At 39.7% G+C, this 17,578-nt stretch overlaps 1 protein-coding gene across 2 annotated transcripts in view; it reads right to left on the bottom strand.

The window, feature by feature from the left end:
* The window catches only part of FBXO16 (F-box protein 16), a 37,565-nt gene extending 20,295 nt beyond the window's left edge, over nt 1-17,270 (bottom strand). The window contains exons 1-3 of one of the 2 annotated variants that reach the window (XM_036889083.2): nt 17,139-17,270; nt 10,856-10,891; nt 2,085-2,291 (exon numbers count right to left, since the gene is read on the bottom strand). In XM_036889083.2, the coding sequence (XP_036744978.2) occupies nt 2,085-2,291; nt 10,856-10,891; nt 17,139-17,237 (342 nt within the window). In that variant the 5' untranslated portion in view covers nt 17,238-17,270. The remainder of the gene's footprint in view (nt 1-2,084; nt 2,292-10,855; nt 10,892-17,138) is intronic. The other variant, XM_057506502.1, reaches the window with a different exon arrangement.
* Between the last annotated feature and the right edge of the window lie 308 nt (nt 17,271-17,578).

Here is a 17,578-nt window from a genome sequence, read left to right as displayed (position 1 = left end):
TTCCAATAACATATCCCTTGAACAATAACATTCTCATTGTGGAAAACTTGGAAAATTCTCAGAAGTTTAAGAAAAACAATACCCAAAACCCCATCAATCAGAGGTGACCATTATTAACAGCCTGGTAGAGTTCTTTTCCTTTCTGTCTTTTTCCCAGGCCTGTACAATTTAAAACCATGCTTTCTTCATTTTGATATCATAAGCATCTCTATTCTTACAAAACATGTTTTCTAAGCTGCATCATAATTCATCATATGGCTGTACAATACTCTCCTATTATTGAACATTTAGAATGCTATGCTCTTTTAAGAAGATGTTTCATTTTTGGAATAAGTAATATGTGTGCATTAATATTAAGTTCAAAGATGTAAAGGGACACACGGTAAAAAGGAAGTCTCTCTCTCTCTCTCATCCCTGTCCTCTCATCATTCATTCTCTTCCCTGGATGTAACCACTGTTACCAACAACTGCCCATGTGTCATTCCAAAAATACTCTAGGCCTATATTAACAAATACGTATTCATTCTTTTTCCTTGCCAAAATGGTGGGACAGTATTGCACCTTTGCTCTTTTTCTCTGATGACGTATCTTGGAGATTGTTGCAATTTATTTAACCAGTCTTTTAATGGTGGACATTTCCCCACCATTTCCAAACTTCTGCTATTACAAACAAACGCTGCAATGTTCTTACATAGCCATGATTTTTGCATCTTAAAGTACACTCATCAGACAGATTCTAAGAAGTGGAACCAGTGGGCCAAAGGAAATCTTCATTTAAAAATTTAATCCTACCATACTATTCTCCAGAGTGGTTGTACCAATTTACCTACCAACAAAATATGAAAATTCTTGTTTCCCTACACCCTCACCAATATAGAATATTACCATAAAAAAAAAATTTAAGTTAGCCTGACTCATGAAAGATGCAATGACATAACAAGACTAAGCAATTTACATATTTTAGAAACAAACATTTCTTTCTGTGAACTACTTGTTCATTTCCTTCATTCCTTTTTCTGCTGGCTTGTTGGTCTTTTATTTCTTAATATAGATTTATAGGGGTTCTTTATTAAGAAATAAGGAAATTAGCCCCTTGTTGGCAATATGTTTTTCCCCTGTTTACTGTTAGGATTTATTTATGATGTTCTTTTCTATGGAGAAAATTTTAATTTTTATAGTCATGATTTAAAATGTTGCCTTCTTTATTCTTGTTTAAAAATACGTATCATAAACATAAAATATTTATAAATACCTAAAATGAATAAAGCAGGATTTTAAATTGTATATTTTACTTGAAGGATTCTCGGTATTACAGAATACTTGCAAAAGGCCTCCTTGCCTGTGTTTAATTGAGTACGTTAATGATTTTCTTTGATTTCTCCATCAATCTTTTATCCTGCTAGAATTTTTTTCCAGATAGCTGCTCAATTTGTCCCAACCCCATTTACTGAATAATTCATCTTCCTTACTGCATTTATTTCCTTAATTTTACAAATTAAAGTTAACATGTTACACATGCAAATGTGTGGTAACAGGTAATTTTCAGTGTTCCTACACTCTACGAAAAGACTCAACAAAAAGACTATCAGTTTTGTATCTTGAGTAGTTTACACTTTAATATTCCAGGAAATTACTTGTAAGAAAATAATGGTCAGCCTACCTGTTCACTCTGAACTCTTTTAATCTCTTATTCTTTTATACATTTCTCACCAGCACCTTATTTGAGCTTCTGTTTGTGAACAGCCTGCACTATGCAATTTAGGATTTTTTTGGAGTTGTATTCTGTACAGTATAAGGCTATCCTGCTGATGAACCACTTCATGTACGTGTATTTGGTTCCCCAGCTAGCTCATATTTTTCTGTGGAGGCTAATGGTGTCTTAGACACCCCTCATCCCCCCAAACTTGTGACCACTAAATATGGAGTTAGACACAAAGGACAAAGGGAGTTAACTCAAACTCTACAAGCCAAACACACCGACCATTTCATCTAGTTCTCGGTTTCACGCATGCACTTTTTGGGTCAACTTTCAGAGTTTCCCAAAACGTCCTTACACAATGCCCTGCACGCTTCTTTGCCTTCACCTGTGCACAGCGACAAAGGCTCCGGGGATCCAGGAAAGAAAAGATGTACAATGACAACATTCTTGGGAGCTTGGTAGTAAAATCCAGAGCTTCTGCTGGAATTCTTTCCTGAAGCTTTCGACAGCAGAACTTTTGCTGTGACAGGGAGCAGCGCTCTAACAGGCCCGCCAGGATTCTTCTCCTTTGGGAGTCTGTCCATTGGTCAAACTGGGAAAAAGAAAAAAGCGCCAGGTTTAGTCCGCTGCCAGAGATTCATTATGAGGAAGAGAGAAGAATGGCATAGAAAGGGAGCTTGGTAATTTATTCCTAAGGAAGCATGTATTTCTCTCCCTAATTCATAAATTCCACATTTTGCCACCTACCTGTCCTTTCTCACATTTCTGTGTGTGAGCACGTGCAAGCCCCGAGTGTGTACACAGAAGTACACCTGGCCTCAGGACTTGCATTTACATAAGAACTGTACATTGGGAGCTGGCAGTATTTATAAACTTAGAAAATATATATTTTTAAAGTACAATTTCATGAGAACGAACCTCGGCAGCCTCTCTCCCCTCAAAGAGTTTCTATATTAGCTCATCAGTGCCAGACACCAAGATCAGAACCAAATGTTTGCAGATGAGGTATAACATGGAAATAGCCTTGAGAAGGGGAGCACACTGGGTTTAAGTCTCACTAATGTGTAAATGATTGATACGACTGCAAAGGAAATAGAAGGACCTAGGGAGACAACAGTGCCAGAGACAGAAAGTAGATGCATGGCAAACAAAATCTGGGGCATGGCAAATTAAAGTTTTCCTTAAAATTATCCCCAGAAATAGCATCAAATCAGTCCCCAGATCAGTCACTGGTCAAAGAAGTTAACGGCTGGTCAAAAAGATACATGCACCCCTATGTTTACTGCCACAGTATTTACAATAGCCAAGATACGGAAGCAACTAAAGTGTCTGTCAATAGATGAGATGAATGGGTAAAGAAAATGTGGTACATAAACACAACGGAACTGAAAAAAGAAGGAAATCCTGCCATTTGCGACAACATGGGTGGACCTAGAGGCTAGAACACTAGGTGAAATGAGCCAGCCAGAGAAAGACAAATACCATGTGATTTCACTTACTTGTGGAATCTAAAAACAAAACAAAACAAAACAAAATGAACAAGATAGCAATAGACTCACAGATACTGAGAAGTGACTGGTGTTTGGGGGTGCGTGGGTAGGGAAGGTGAGGGGGATAAAAGAGCACAAAAATTTTCAATCATAATATAAGTTGGTCACAGGGATGGTAGTACAGCATGGAGAATACAGCCACTGATTGTGTAACATCTTTCTATGTTGACAAATAGTAACGCACTAGTTGGGGTGAGGATTTAAGAATATGAGTAACTGTGGAACCACTGTTATATACCTGGAACCAATATAAGATTGTATATCCACTATATATCAAAAAAAAAAAAAAAAAAAAGAACATATGGGCTGGCCAAAACTGAAAGAAAGGCTCTTATGGGAACCCCTACCAGCTGAATGAACCACTTTACTATAGTCTAACTCTCTCTTTCTTAGCCCACTAGAGAAGAGAAAATAGGCACGTTTGGGGCTACTTGTATTTAGTATAGTACTGCATTTCACATATAGATATTTATGATAGTTATTATAGTCAGAATTTTACAGTGAACTTTAGTTGTTAATTATGAAATACACTGACTACCTCAAATGGCATATCAAGTAAAAATGTATTTTTTATAAGGCTTGTGACAAGTTAGCTTCATTATAGTCATAAGATATATTTTTTTAATTAGTAGGGCTACTTCTTGATAAAAACCATTCACTATTATAGATCTGTTCAATAACCCAAAATCACACTTTGGGGACTATCATTCAAAGGGAAAACACCCCAAAACCTTAACTTACAAATAAGTGAATAAACTTTATTCACGTGTGAGTGTTCCCTAATTTCTCCTATCCCCATTCCTGCACAATCCGTATCTCCAACCCCCATGAAAGGAGAACTTGTTTCCTTTTGGGATGCATTTTCAGAATGAACCGGGAGAAGCCAGACCACGACAGCTTAGGGCCAAAGGACCTATAAGAAGGCCACGTAAGAAGCTGCACTGACCTACAAAGAGTGCAGGTGGGGGTAGGTGGGGTATAAGGAAACAGAAGGGCTTCGGGGCTTTGACTTGGTGGGGTTCTGGGGGTTCAGACTGTGTCATTGTCACAATAGCACTTACAGTGTGAGAACCGAGGAACAAAGCAGGAGATCTGGGAAGTATGTTAGTGGTTTTCAACTGAATGCCCTGTGATTTTTCTTTGAGAGACAAAATAGAAATTGGAATTCATTTCTTTAAATTACTTTTAGGGAGTGCTATATGGTTCTACAGAAACTGAGTTACATGGGAGCCCAGGATGATTATGGACACAAAAAAATGTTCATGCTGATGTTTCATTCAGATATTATCATCACTGCCAAGAAATCAGAAATAACCCCAAATGCCTAATGATAGGGATCAGCTAAGCAAACTGTTACATATCAACCTGACAACAGAAAGGATCGCACTGTGGGTTTGGGAATGAGGCCACTGTATTCTATTCTTTCTATTATTTCTAATACTCTTTAGAAATAAATCATTAAATCCCAGCTCCACCACTAACAACCTCTCAACTTCCTCATTTATACGTTAAGAATAATTATACCTAAATTGTAGGGTTGTTGTAAGGATTAAACAAAATTTGTATAAAATTCCTAATAGAGTGCATGACTCATTGCAGACATGGCAGCTATTATTATTAAATATCAAAGTGATGTTAATAAGTATGTGGGTTAAATCAATGTAAAAAGAATATATATGCAAACAACTAAATTAAAAAGCACCGAATTACCACATTTGTACATTGGCCAGGATGGAAGGTACATTTAGAAAGACTAAGTTAGCTCATCAAATTGCAATGATACCCACAAAGCGAATGGCTCAGAGTGAAGAACAAGTGCTTTCAAACGAATATAAAAGAACATTAGTATTATAAAATGCCAAAGAAATCTATAAAAGACAACATTAAAACGTTTTCCTCCAGAGATTAAAAAGATAATTACACTGGTTCCTCATTTATTTCTCTGATTACTATGGTCAAAGTTAATTTATATTTGACTATAGGTGTTCTTTGCCTTGCAGGGATTTTCCTGTCTAACTGTGTTTGTTTAGGCTAATAGAACACGAATTTGCATTCTTTGAACTCCTACCAGTTGAAGGTGGGGAGATGACTCAGAAGAATGTTTAACAGTTGGAGGAAAACTTTTTGGAATTTAAAGGGTGCTAGGAATAACCCCAAAAGCAAATAATCCATGGAAGAGTTAACGGTACAGGAATTTGATAATCTCCTCACCTCCTGCATCACCTCTCAAGTAAAAATACCTCTAACATAGTCGTGGGGGATCCAGTGTGCCTGGGTAGCAGCTAGCACCATTCACCTACACTAGTGCCATGTATGGTACCCCCCTTCACAGTTAGGTCCTTTTTCACACTATGTTACATGACATATCCTATCCTATCCTATCCTAATTACAATTACATTTTGTAATTATTTTTAATGCCTTTTATGGTGCTTTCTGGACTCAACAGATTGTGAAAATCCTATTTTTGGAGTAGTTGTGACAAGGATTCTTGCTGCAGTTTCAGGAAGGGAGGACCGTGGCCACAGCAGTCAGGTTCCATGCTTTTCACACTGAATGGCAGGGAAAAGTTCATGGGGAGTGAGGGGCCAAAGATGAAGACAGAGCCTTGTCATATTTTGCTTATTGGTAATATTATCTAAATTGGTTGAGTCTCTGAGTCCTATTATCAAGCATTTAATTTCACAAAGCATGAACACACCCTTGTTTTAAAAGTTTCAAATAGGTGCATGTAGAATTAAACATGAAAATCCTCTTTAACCTCTCTTCCCCATCAAACTCACTCCATTCCTCAAAAATAAACACTGTTTAGTGTGACGTTCCTGCATTTCTATCTATTTGCATACACAGATCCTGATAGAATTCGGACCTGAGTACCTTCCGAATAAGCCTACCCACCATCTCAGAGAGACCTAGGTGTCATCTTACCTAGGCCACAAGCATTCTCCAGAGGACGTGTCAGCAAGCCACACGCCCACCTTTCCCCTGACCCCTCCCCCCTCAAAGAGCCCGCCAAAAACCCTGGCCACAAAAATTCTCTTGACCAGTTAGAGATGCTTTTTTCCTTTGTTCTACTGGCCAGAACAGAGGGGTCCGTCTCAGGTTTAGCAATAAACCTGCTTGGACTGTTGAGTTCGCATCCCTTTCATATCTCTCAATAGGGAAGCAGTTAAATAAATTAGGGCATGCCAATCTATACTACATAGCAGTTTTCAAAATAAAATATAGCCACAAAAATCCTGATATGTAATTAACTCCAGAGCTTTTGTTTTCTCATTCATTCATAGTAGGATGGGTATGCCATGATCTATTTACTCAGTTTGCTATTGATACCATTTGGGTGGTTTCCAGTACAAAAAAACAAAAACAAAACCAAAAAACAAGAAACTTGGCAATATCTGGGGACATACCTTTTCATGTCCCATGTAAATATTTCTCTAGTACAGTTAAATAGAAGTGGAATTACAGGTTCAAAGGATATTTGCTTTTAAAAATTTAATCGATCCTGTCAGATCATCTTTTGAAAGTCTACCATTTTACATTCCTTCCAATTGTGTTTAAGAATATCCTGTCCAATGAATCCATACTTACACTGGATATTATCTATCCAATACTTGCCACATAGACAAAGGGAGGGGCTGGGAATCTCACTGTTTTAATTTGCATTTCTCTAATTTTAGTGAAATACAACATATTTTTATGTTTATTGGCCATTTATGTATTTTTATTTATTTCTCACTCTTCTATTAGCCCATGATTCTGTAGAAGTATTTGTATTTCTCTTATTGATTTGTAGGAACTCTTTGTATATCCCAGATATTAATCTTCATCTATCATGCAATTTGCAAAATATTTTACAGTTTCTCTTTTGGATTTTAACTCTGATTATTGTTGTTTCCAGCAAGGTAAAAGTAATGCTATCTAATTTTTGCAAATTCTTTATAATATTACTATTATTTCTGTTAACGACATAAAAGCTAAGAAAAAGTTTGATATGCTTTCTTTTCAAGTAAAATACTTCTGCTATTGCTTTCTGTAGACTGACAGGCAACTTCCTTTTTTAAAGGGATTTAGGGCAGAGAGTATTTGAGAGATAAGGGATTAAATAAGTGGTAGCATGGAACAGCAAAGTAGAAGAGCTTTTCAGTTTCTCTTAATAATTTTTTTGTTACTGTATAGAACATCAGACAGGACCATGTGGAAATGTATGAACAAAAATGATACCCTATGGCCAAATATAAAATACTTCTGGATTGTCTAACATTGAAGAGATGTCATATTACATTTGACCCCATAATGTCCAGATTGTTTTAAAAAATGACTTTACTTTTTTCAACAACTGGTGTTGGCAAAACTGGACAGCTACATGCAAAAGAATGAAACTGGATTATTGTCTGACCCTATACACAAAAGTAAACTCAAAATGGATCAAAGACCTGAACGTAAGTCATGAAACCATAAAACTCGTAGAAGAAAACATAGGCAAAAATCTCTTCAATATAAAATGAGCAACTTTTTCCTGAATGCATCTCCTCGGACAAGGGAAACAAAAGCAAAAATGAACAAATGGGACTACATCAAGCTAAAAAGCTTCTGTACAGCAAAGGGCATCATCAAAGAACAAAAAGGCATCTTACAGTATGGGAGAATATATTTGTAAATGACATAGCCGACAAGGGGTTAACATACAAAATATTTAAAGAACTCACATGCCTCAACACCCAAAAAGCAAATAACCCTATTAAAAAATGGGCAGAGGATATAAACAGACACTTCTCCAAAGAAGAAATTCAGATAGCCAACAGGCACATGAAAAGATGCTCCACATCACTAATTATCAGGGAAATGCAAGTTAAACCACAACGAGATATCACCTCACACCAGTTAGGATGGCCAACATAGAAAAGACTAGGAACAACAAATGCTGGTGAGGATGCAGAGAAAGGGGAACCCTCCTACACCGCTGGTGGGAATGTAAACTAGTTCAACCACTGTGGAAAGCAATATGGAGGTTCCTCAAAAAACTAAAAATAGAAATACTATTTGACCCAGGAATTCCACTCCTAGGAACTTACCCAAAGAAAACAACTTCTCAGATTCAAAAAGACATATGTACCCCTATGTTTATTGCAGAGCTATTTACAGTAGCCAAGATATGGAAGCAACCTAAGTGTCCATCAGTAGATGAATTAATAAAGAAGATGTGGTACATATACACAAGGGAATATTATTCAGCCATAAGAAAGAAAGAAATTCTACCATTTGCAACAACATGAATGGAGCCAGAGGGTGTTATGCTTAGTGAAATAAGTCAGGCAGAGAAAGACAAATACCAAATGATTTCCCTCATTTGTGGAGTATAACAATGAAGCAAAACTGAAGGAATAAAATAGCAGCAGACTTGCAGACTCCAAGAAGGGACTAGTGGTTACTAAAGGGAAGGGGTGGGGGAGGGGGGTGGGGAGGGAAGGAGAAGGGGATTATGGGGTATAATGATTGGTACACATGGTATGTGTGGGGTCACAGGGAAGACAGTGTTGCTCAGAGAAAACAAATAGGAACTCGGTGGCATCTTACTACACTGATGGACAGTGACTGCGATGGGGTATGGGGAAGGACTTGATAATAAGGGTGAATGTAATAACCACATTGTTTTTCTTGTGAAACCTTCATAAGAGTGTATATCAATGATACCTTAATAAAAAAAAAGTCTTTACTTCTAATACTAGACTGAGCTTTAAAACTGTTAAAAAGAAAGACACAGGCCCAACAAAGTGCCATATCTGCTAGGCCAAGTCAACAAATTGGGACTTAATCCCTAAATTTGTTAGAGTTTCAACCTCCCCCAGAAATGTAATCAGTCAGGAATTTTCTGATCAGCATCATTTATACAATAATCTGTCCCATGAGCCTTCTCCATCCTCCCTAAAAGAAGAGGTAATCTGCATTATAGACTCCCTGCTCCTCCACCTAAAAGAAAGTGACCTTGCCTGAAACAATCCCTTTTCTTTTGCTAATAACCTCACCCACCCACCTGTCTATAAACCTTCCATTCTGTGCAATTTTCAGAGCATCTCTCTACTTGCTACAGGAGATGCTGCCTGATTCATGAATCATTTAATAAAGTCAATTAGATATTCAAATTTACTTGGATGACTTTTGTTTCTTAACAATACCAGTACTTCATCCCCACAATGAAAATTCCAAGCAGAAATACTGGCATTCTTATTTCTCCTTTCCTTTTTTGAAACCGCTTTTCTGATGTTATCAATATCTTACAGTGTTCATATACCCAAACAAACAAACCTAAAAACTAAAATGGAGAGAGAAAATTGAATTAAGGATAGATGGGAAATACCCGCCTCCAACAACTAAATTGATGTGGCTTTTGTGGAGGTGTATAGACCACTAAATGATCTAGCTAAAAGAATTTCTTCTACCCAGTCCCAGACTCACAGTTCTCCTCCCTGGATGAAAGCAATGATGCTCTTTCCCTATGAATCCTTCCAGAGATATACGTACATGATTGATTGATTGTTTTTACATACGTTTATAAATATCCTTAGACTGGAGCTTATAGACCAACACAAAAAAGAACGAGTGACCAACTAAGACAAACAGGAAGAGTAAGAAATAGTACTTAATGTCAAGCAGTGCAGGAGACTGAATATTTTTGTCCCCTTGAAAGAGGAGATAGATGATTAGTAGGATTTGGTGAGATGGAGGAGAAGAGTTCAGGACATGTTTGTATCCAGATTTCTGAATGTTCTGTATTTAACAGGCCCTCTTCTATTTTCCTCTAGGAATTCTGAGTTTGTCTGTTGCTGTTACGTAGCCCAGTGGCAGTTAATGAGGAGGACGGGGAAGAAGGGCATTCTTTTCCTTCTCTAATGTGCAAAAAGTGTCATAGAGCCCAAAGGAATCAGTTTGGACGTAAGGTAATGAGTGATTGCTCGTGGCCTAAGAAGTTGGCCCGGTACTTTCTGTAGGTATCAGTTAGGCTTCAGTCAGGTAAACAGAAGTCCTACTGGTTATTTTAACAGACATGATCAAACTGAATAAACACAACTGGTTGAACAAGTACTGGAGAATGGAAAAGACTGAAAGGGAACAGTGACGTGTCACAGAGAGAGAACTGCAGCGAGCTCCTACCAACTTCCTGATCCCTCAGGTGCTCAGAGAAGGACCCCAGCAGATCATAGCCAGCTGCTTCGGACGTATCTGAGGAAGTGTGAGGGGGCTGTGGAGAAAATCAGGTGCTGGGATCCACAGTGCTGCCAGGTGAGGAGTCAGGGGGATTCTGCCAGGAACAGCAAGGGAACAGAAAGGAGCAGCGTCTTCTTTCTCCATTTCCCTCTTTCTCATTGGCAGCACTTCATAGGGAGTAGCTGTCAAAGGGAAATATGGCTTGTAGAGTTCTAGGCTTTTTTACTCACCAAGTACAGTACAGGAAGGTGAATATGCATCTGAGACAATAGTGTATAGCTCAGCTCATCCACTTTGCTACTCGGTAGCTATGCACAGCCTTCTACACAGATTTAACCTTCCAAAGGAAAACTGTAACAACTTGGTTTTTTACACAAAAATAAGTTAATTTTAAGTGGTTACCCATTTTCCAAGCAGAGCTCTTCTTTCTTCAAATACCTACAATAAATAAAAAAGAATGGAATGACTTCATATTTCATGGTTCAAAATAGCCATTACAAGAAAGACATCATTAAAGTATCAATAAATAAGTACTGATAGGCTTTTCGTTGTATCAACTGAGTATAAAAGGACATACTCCATTCCTGAGAAGCTTCTTTACTCATTTTTCACCTGGGCAGAGTATCTTTTTTCTGTTTTCCATGTGGAATAATAATTCATCTTAGAGAAAAAATAATAATTTTTTTAAAGTAAGAAATAAGAAAGAGTAGTAGAGTGAAATCAATTTTAGAATTTGAAAGGAGATAAAAAAAACTGACAGGAAAATGGAGACAAATTTGAGAACATGTGAAATTTATGAATGAGCATCTCTGCTTTCATATTCCAGTGTATACACCTATCAGTGGGTGTGCCTATACTTACATGTTTGCAGGATTATAAATGTGTATATGTGCACCTGCGGACTTACAACTCAGGGTTTATCTGTATCGGTTTGCTGTTACATACTATGTGATAGAAGCCAGGTCTCCTTTCTCTTTACAGCTCCAGTGCAGAGGGCTGTACTACAGGTATTTATTTGCTAGACTTGAATGAATGTGGATGTGACAGTGAATATCCTTACGGACGTATTGCACAATGTGAGTGTTATTTATATATTGATGCAGAGATGTTTCTCTGAGCATCAGTCAACATGTGTATCTGAATGAATGAGAAAGGCAGACCAGTGAGGATGTTCAGGAGAAGAGAGAGTTATGGAGAAAGGGAGCAAGGGAGAGTAATGAACAGATGGGGGTGTCTCTCTCAGTACCCCCCACACACCCTCTGTCAGCTTTCAAAACTGGGATCCATGTTTCCCCCTTTCCCTCAGTGCTGCCTACATTCTCTAGCTCTGTAGGAGTGTTTCTACTTGGAGAGAGGCTCAGGCCTATTTCTTGCCTTTTTGTGGAGGCGGATGAGGAGCTGGTTTTTATGTGTCTAAGAGATAATGCTTTCCTTCCTTTTTTAGACTCTCAAGCTGTAATTTCAAAGCGCCTACAAAATGGGGATTGAAATAATTGGTTCAAAAACAGTCTCAAGGCCGGTGAAATGTCAGCTGTGCTCTTGGCCAGAGAATCCTACATCACAGGTAGACACTTTTTGCCCATTAGAAAGAAAAAGAATGCCCTCCTTCCCCGTCCTCCTCATTAACTGCCACTGAGCTATGAGGACCCCCAAATTACAGCAACAGATAAACTCAGAATTGCTAGATGAAAATAGAAGAGGATCTGTTAAATACAGAAGATTTCAAAAATCTGGATACAAATCCATCCCCAACTCTTCTCCTGTATCTCACCAAATCCTACCAATCATCTATTGCCCATGTCAGCAGCACGAGCACCTTTCTGATGCCCGGCGATCTGGCTCCTCCGACTGGCGCTCTACTTACAGCTCACGCTCCGCTTGGACCTTAGAGGGTTGCTGTGACTCCCTCGTTCTTTCTGTTTCCTCCACCTTCCCATGTAGATCACGACCACTTTCTCTCTAGGCTCCTCAGGTTCCATGGCAGGCCCTCAACAAACACCCGCTGACCAAACAACAAACACCTCCAAAGTCATAGCATTTTAGATCTCAGTGGAATCCTAAAGATCTTTGTGTTCAATTTCCTTATTTTAAAGAGGATAAGCAGTGGCTCAAAGGGGTTACATGTATAGATTTTTTAAAAAATCACTGGTTTCAGACTGTCTGTTCAGCTCAGTTCTTCACTTGGTCCGTCACTAGGACCCTGGTCTTCCCTGTCCTGCCTTCTGGCCTGAGGGTCTCAATGCACTGCTGCCCATGCTCTGGCCTTACAGGGGGCAGGAAGAAAAGGTTCGGCTGCAGGACCACAACGTCCTCCCAAAAGGAGGACGGGATGACCACCATGGTCCCAGTGACACCATGGGGCATTGGGAACACTGGGGCACTGACCTGCCGGGGAGAGGCGAGTCAGCAGGAGGGAATAGGGAGGGAGGTGGGGACTGCTATTCAGGAACATATGATAGCCTTTCAAGGGCCAACGACCATGTCTAAGTAGGGTCCAAAAAAATCTAGCTCTTCACCAAAATGAGTCTAGACCTCAGTAGAAACAGAAGAGAGAGAAGCGGGAGAGGAGGAACACCAGACGAACTCAGATCTGGTTCTGACGCTACCCTGGACAAGAAATACAATGTGGGACAAATTATTTCATTCTCAGATCCTCGACTTAAGAGTCTCATATTCTCTGGTTTGGAGCAAGTCTTCACTCCAAAGATTGGCAATCAGGTTCTTGATCTTAAAACAAAGTATTGATTCCAAATGGAAATATTGAAATGGATCTTCTTTCGCTGCCGCTGCCGAATGCTGCAGTCTGTTTACATCACAGTTTACCCAGAGCCTGCTGTTAAGTCAAAATCCTACGTTTGTTATTTTAGTCTGTTGACACTGCAGTTACATATTCACCATGTGACATCATTACAGGGTAGGGGTAAGACATTTAGGGGCTCCTAAATTATGACTGATTGATGATAACTAACTGCTTTTTCTCAGAACACCCTTTTAACTGGACTGCCTTACATGTGCGAATCATTCTCAAAAAGAAACAGTTTACTTTCAATTAAAACATTAGATGGCAAAGAAATACATGCTTTTAAAACATTCCTCCTCTCAAAATTTGCAATGCCTGAATGATTTTGAAATGTTACATTTGCCTATGCTGATGATGCTATTTTTTAGGCAGCAGAAATTGAATTCGATCTCTCTGCTTACAGCCTGCTGTGAAGTTAAAATCCTGTGACTCTTATTTTAGTCTGAAATGGTTACATATTTCACATTTTATTACAGAATAGAAGAAAGACAAAACAAAAACAAAAAAGCAGGACCTCAAAATTATGCTGATTATTGGTGACAAATGCCCTGTTTTAGGAGTGTAGAAACTCTGAAATTATTGTATGGACCTTCTGGCTAGCTCTATCCTTGGCATCTATTTTTAATCTATTTCACACAGTCTGAAGGGAACTTCAGACTTTAGACCTTCACAATCAACCCAATCATTTTATAAAGGAGGGTGATAAAGCCCAGAGAAAGTAACTAAGTTACTCAAGTCATGCAGGAAATTATTGGCACAGCTGATCTGGAGCCAGAATTTTCAATCTCCAGAATTATTTTCCTTCCTTTATTAATACTTATTAATGTTTTTTTATTAATATTTGTTTTTTAAGTTGTTTTAAAATTTGAAATTTTATTGCACTATATAATGTAAACACTGAAAACACTCTTCTTACAGGAACACCTCCCCCAGTGCCATCCAACTCTTTGTGGGGAAACCACTCTTAATAGTTTGGTATATGCATATACAAGTTCTTTGAGTGTGTCTATGTACGTTTATAGGCACATATATGTGTATATATACAAGAAAAGATTCTAAAAAATCATTTTACTCCAAACTAGAACCTGACTAAACCGAAAAGTAATTTTTTGAATAAAATGGGATGTCTGAACAACAAAATAGATATTATCTGTAGTAATTACCATTTCTAGACAAAAGCTATTCATGAACCAAGATAAGAGACAATGAAGTGCTTGCTGTGATGTGCTGCCCAGTCCTCCCTGCAGGACTGAAGGATTTATTACCCCACCTGTTGGGAGTGTGGCCAGCTGACAGCCAAGAGCTTGAGAGCTCTGCCTTGTCCAAGGGGGCGGCTAGCATCCACTGAAGGGTCAGTGTGCAAGTATAAAGGCCACTGGCTGCCGGGTCAAGGCTCAAACCTGCAGCCTCCCCTCCTCCTCCACTCTCCTCCTGGTCCTTCCCTGACGCTGATTATAAAGCCCTTCCCAATCAAGTTATCCAGCAAGAACATACTTCAATTCCAGTCACATTTTCACACGTGTGAAACCTTCACAATTCTATGGGAAAAACAGATTTCAAACTAAACCCTGAAGTTTTGAGGAGGGGGAAAGCAGAGAAGCTGTTATATCAACTGTTGAAGAGCTAGGAGCACTGCAAACAGGTGCTCAATAAATCACTGTTGAGCTGAATAAAGCAGAGCTGCAGTAGACTTGTTTGCTGTTCATGGGTGGACGAAGGGGAGACGTCTCTGCCTTTCCTTCTGTTTCTCTTGGTCCTTCCTTTCTTCTCTATTTCTCATTCTTCTTTCCTCACTTCCTTTATCCTTTTCCTTCCCAGTCTCTCTCCCTTTTATTTCTCAGTATTCCCGTCACTATGCTGGCCCTGCTGTCTCTCTCCCCACGTTGTTCATATCCCTCATCAGAGGCTTAGAAAACGGAACACACTCAACGGGAGGGGTCAGAATTGATGCTCCCGCTTTGCCAGAATGATTAGCGTATCTGTTAGGGTTAGAGATGCAAAGTGTCAAATCTAGGCTGAGGAAGGAGGGATGTAGGGACAGGAAGGTGCGAGTCAGTGAAGGAGGTCCCAGGGGCGCAGCTGAATGCTGACTCTCTTTCTTGTGATTCAGGAACCATATCAGGCACTGGAGATGCAGAGAAGAAAGACAGAACCTCAACTCCTAACACATTATAGGCAAGTGGGAAAGTTAGTAAAAGTGATGAGAGCAAAGAAAAGCAAGCAGGAGGCTTTGCAGAGAAAATGACATTTGTGTTGATGCCTACATCAACGAGGAGGAGAGCATGTGCAAAGGCGTGGAGGTGTGAGGGAGTGGGCCTGCCCATAGGATGGGAGGAGCAGTCACAGGGGTGGGAACTGGGGGTTGGCAGAAGTCAGTTTGTGAAGGGTCCTCAATGCTGTGCATGGGCATTCGGAATTTGTCCTGTAGAAAGGGCCTGTTAGCAGTTTACGTACTAAGATTAGATTGATGTTTTAGAAAGGTCATTCTGGGACTAGGATAGAGGATGGGGTGGTAGGGACAGAGGCAGTGAGACCAGTTAGGGAGTTGCTGCAATGCCCCAGGCAAAGGTCATAAGGGTGTGAAGGTGGACCTGGAGGGGTAGAGGTGAATGGAGAAAAGGGGCCTGGAGGAGATCTGGGGAAAGATTTCTAGAGCTTGAAAATGACCTGGATGTGGAGATGAGGGGGTGCTGGTAGACATCCCTCTGGGTCTCTCACACTCCTAAAGGTCTTGGAATACAGAAAATGCAAGGCTCAGAATGCTTTTTTCTTGGGCAATTTCTCCAAGTTTGTTTGCAGCAAGGCAACCTTGAGCAATGAGGTGCCGCCTGCCTTTGAGATCAAGAGCAGGCTTGCTTACTGCTTACTATAAAAGCAGTGGGTTCCCCAGGCTCACTGTTCCTCGGCTGTGATACAAACCCATGGTGCGTGTAGTATTCGCCTGGGCCCTCTGTGCCTCGCCTGTGGGACAAGGAGGGCAAAGGCAATCAGCTGCTTGCTGGGCTGTGAGTGATAAAGTTGTCTCTGACCCAAGAATCACGTGTGTCTTACTGTGAAACAGTAGTGGGAAAATAAATCCCAGACTTGACCAGGAGAATGGTTTCTGGCTTGAGTGACTTGGTGGAAAGAGGTGCCTTTCACCAGGGGCAGGAACAGGTGTGCAGGGACAAGATAATGAGGTCAGTTTTATTGGTGTGGACTGTGTTTTATCGCCAACTAGGTGTGGCGCATCTAATAGGCTTTGGCAATAGGAGCCCAAGACCTTTTGGTAAATTCTGCCCCCAACTAAAGCAGGGCTAGATATCCCCAGAGGCTGGCTGATCTCACACCCCAGCGTGATACTCAGCTCCTCACTCCTGCAATCCTTTGCTTGGTTTTTTCTACTAGCACTTCTCCAGATGGCAGGTAGGAAACAAACTTCTTAGGTGAACCTGAGTAATGTAATTGGTTAGGATGGGCTCATCTTACCTATTTAGTTAAATGTGCAGCCTTATCTAGTAACTGCCACTCTAGTAAGAAAATCTGTTTGTTTGTTTTTTTTGAACTCTTCACAGACTACTCCTCTCCTCTCCCATTCTTGGTAGTTCCAACAGAGAACCAGTGATGAAAGAAAAAAAGGCATTTTGCATATGAGAGAGGAGGAGTGACAGTGGAGGAAAAACAAATCTAAGACATTCTCACTGTGGGCAGGGTTTGTGTCTATTGCCAGCCTGGCCCACATAGTAAGGGTTCAATAAAAGTTTTGGAAAAAATCGTTCATTTTTTTTCCCACATCTGTTACACAATTTTCAAAAATTCCTGTTCATATTTTGATAACCAAGATTGTAATACTTTTTTTTTCCCTGTAACATGGATGCAACTGATACAATAGCTCTAGTCACTTACCCGGTCATTCAAAAGCTGATGATTTAGGGGTGTCCAGGTACTCATCTTTGTCTGCATTTTGGGACCTTCTGTGCTCTTTGGAGGTGCAAATGCCATCATGATAGAACTGGATGTTCTTCCATTAGAAAAACTACACCTATCAGAAGAAATGAATCATATCAATCTTCAGAGTACTCAAAATACAAATACTATGTAATATTTTAGTGTGTTGAGAAGAAACTGGGGGGAAGAACATTTCCAGGGAGCATTTTCTATGTCAGGTACTTTAACCATATGCTCAATTAAAGCTCATAACAATCTGGTGAGGTGGTTGGTTTTAGCTCATTTTATAGAAGAAAATGAGGCTCATTCAAGTTACATGCCCCGACCAAGGATAAGATACTTACTGCTGGAACTCTGGAAGTCAGGCCCAGGTCTGTTAAATTGCATTTTATTTTCAT

The sequence above is a fragment of the Manis pentadactyla genome, chromosome 1 (assembly GCF_030020395.1).
Source record: "Manis pentadactyla isolate mManPen7 chromosome 1, mManPen7.hap1, whole genome shotgun sequence".
Lineage (NCBI taxonomy): Eukaryota > Metazoa > Chordata > Mammalia > Pholidota > Manidae > Manis > Manis pentadactyla.
Note: the sequence above shows the minus strand (reverse complement) of the source record. Positions and strands in the feature narration are given on the sequence as shown.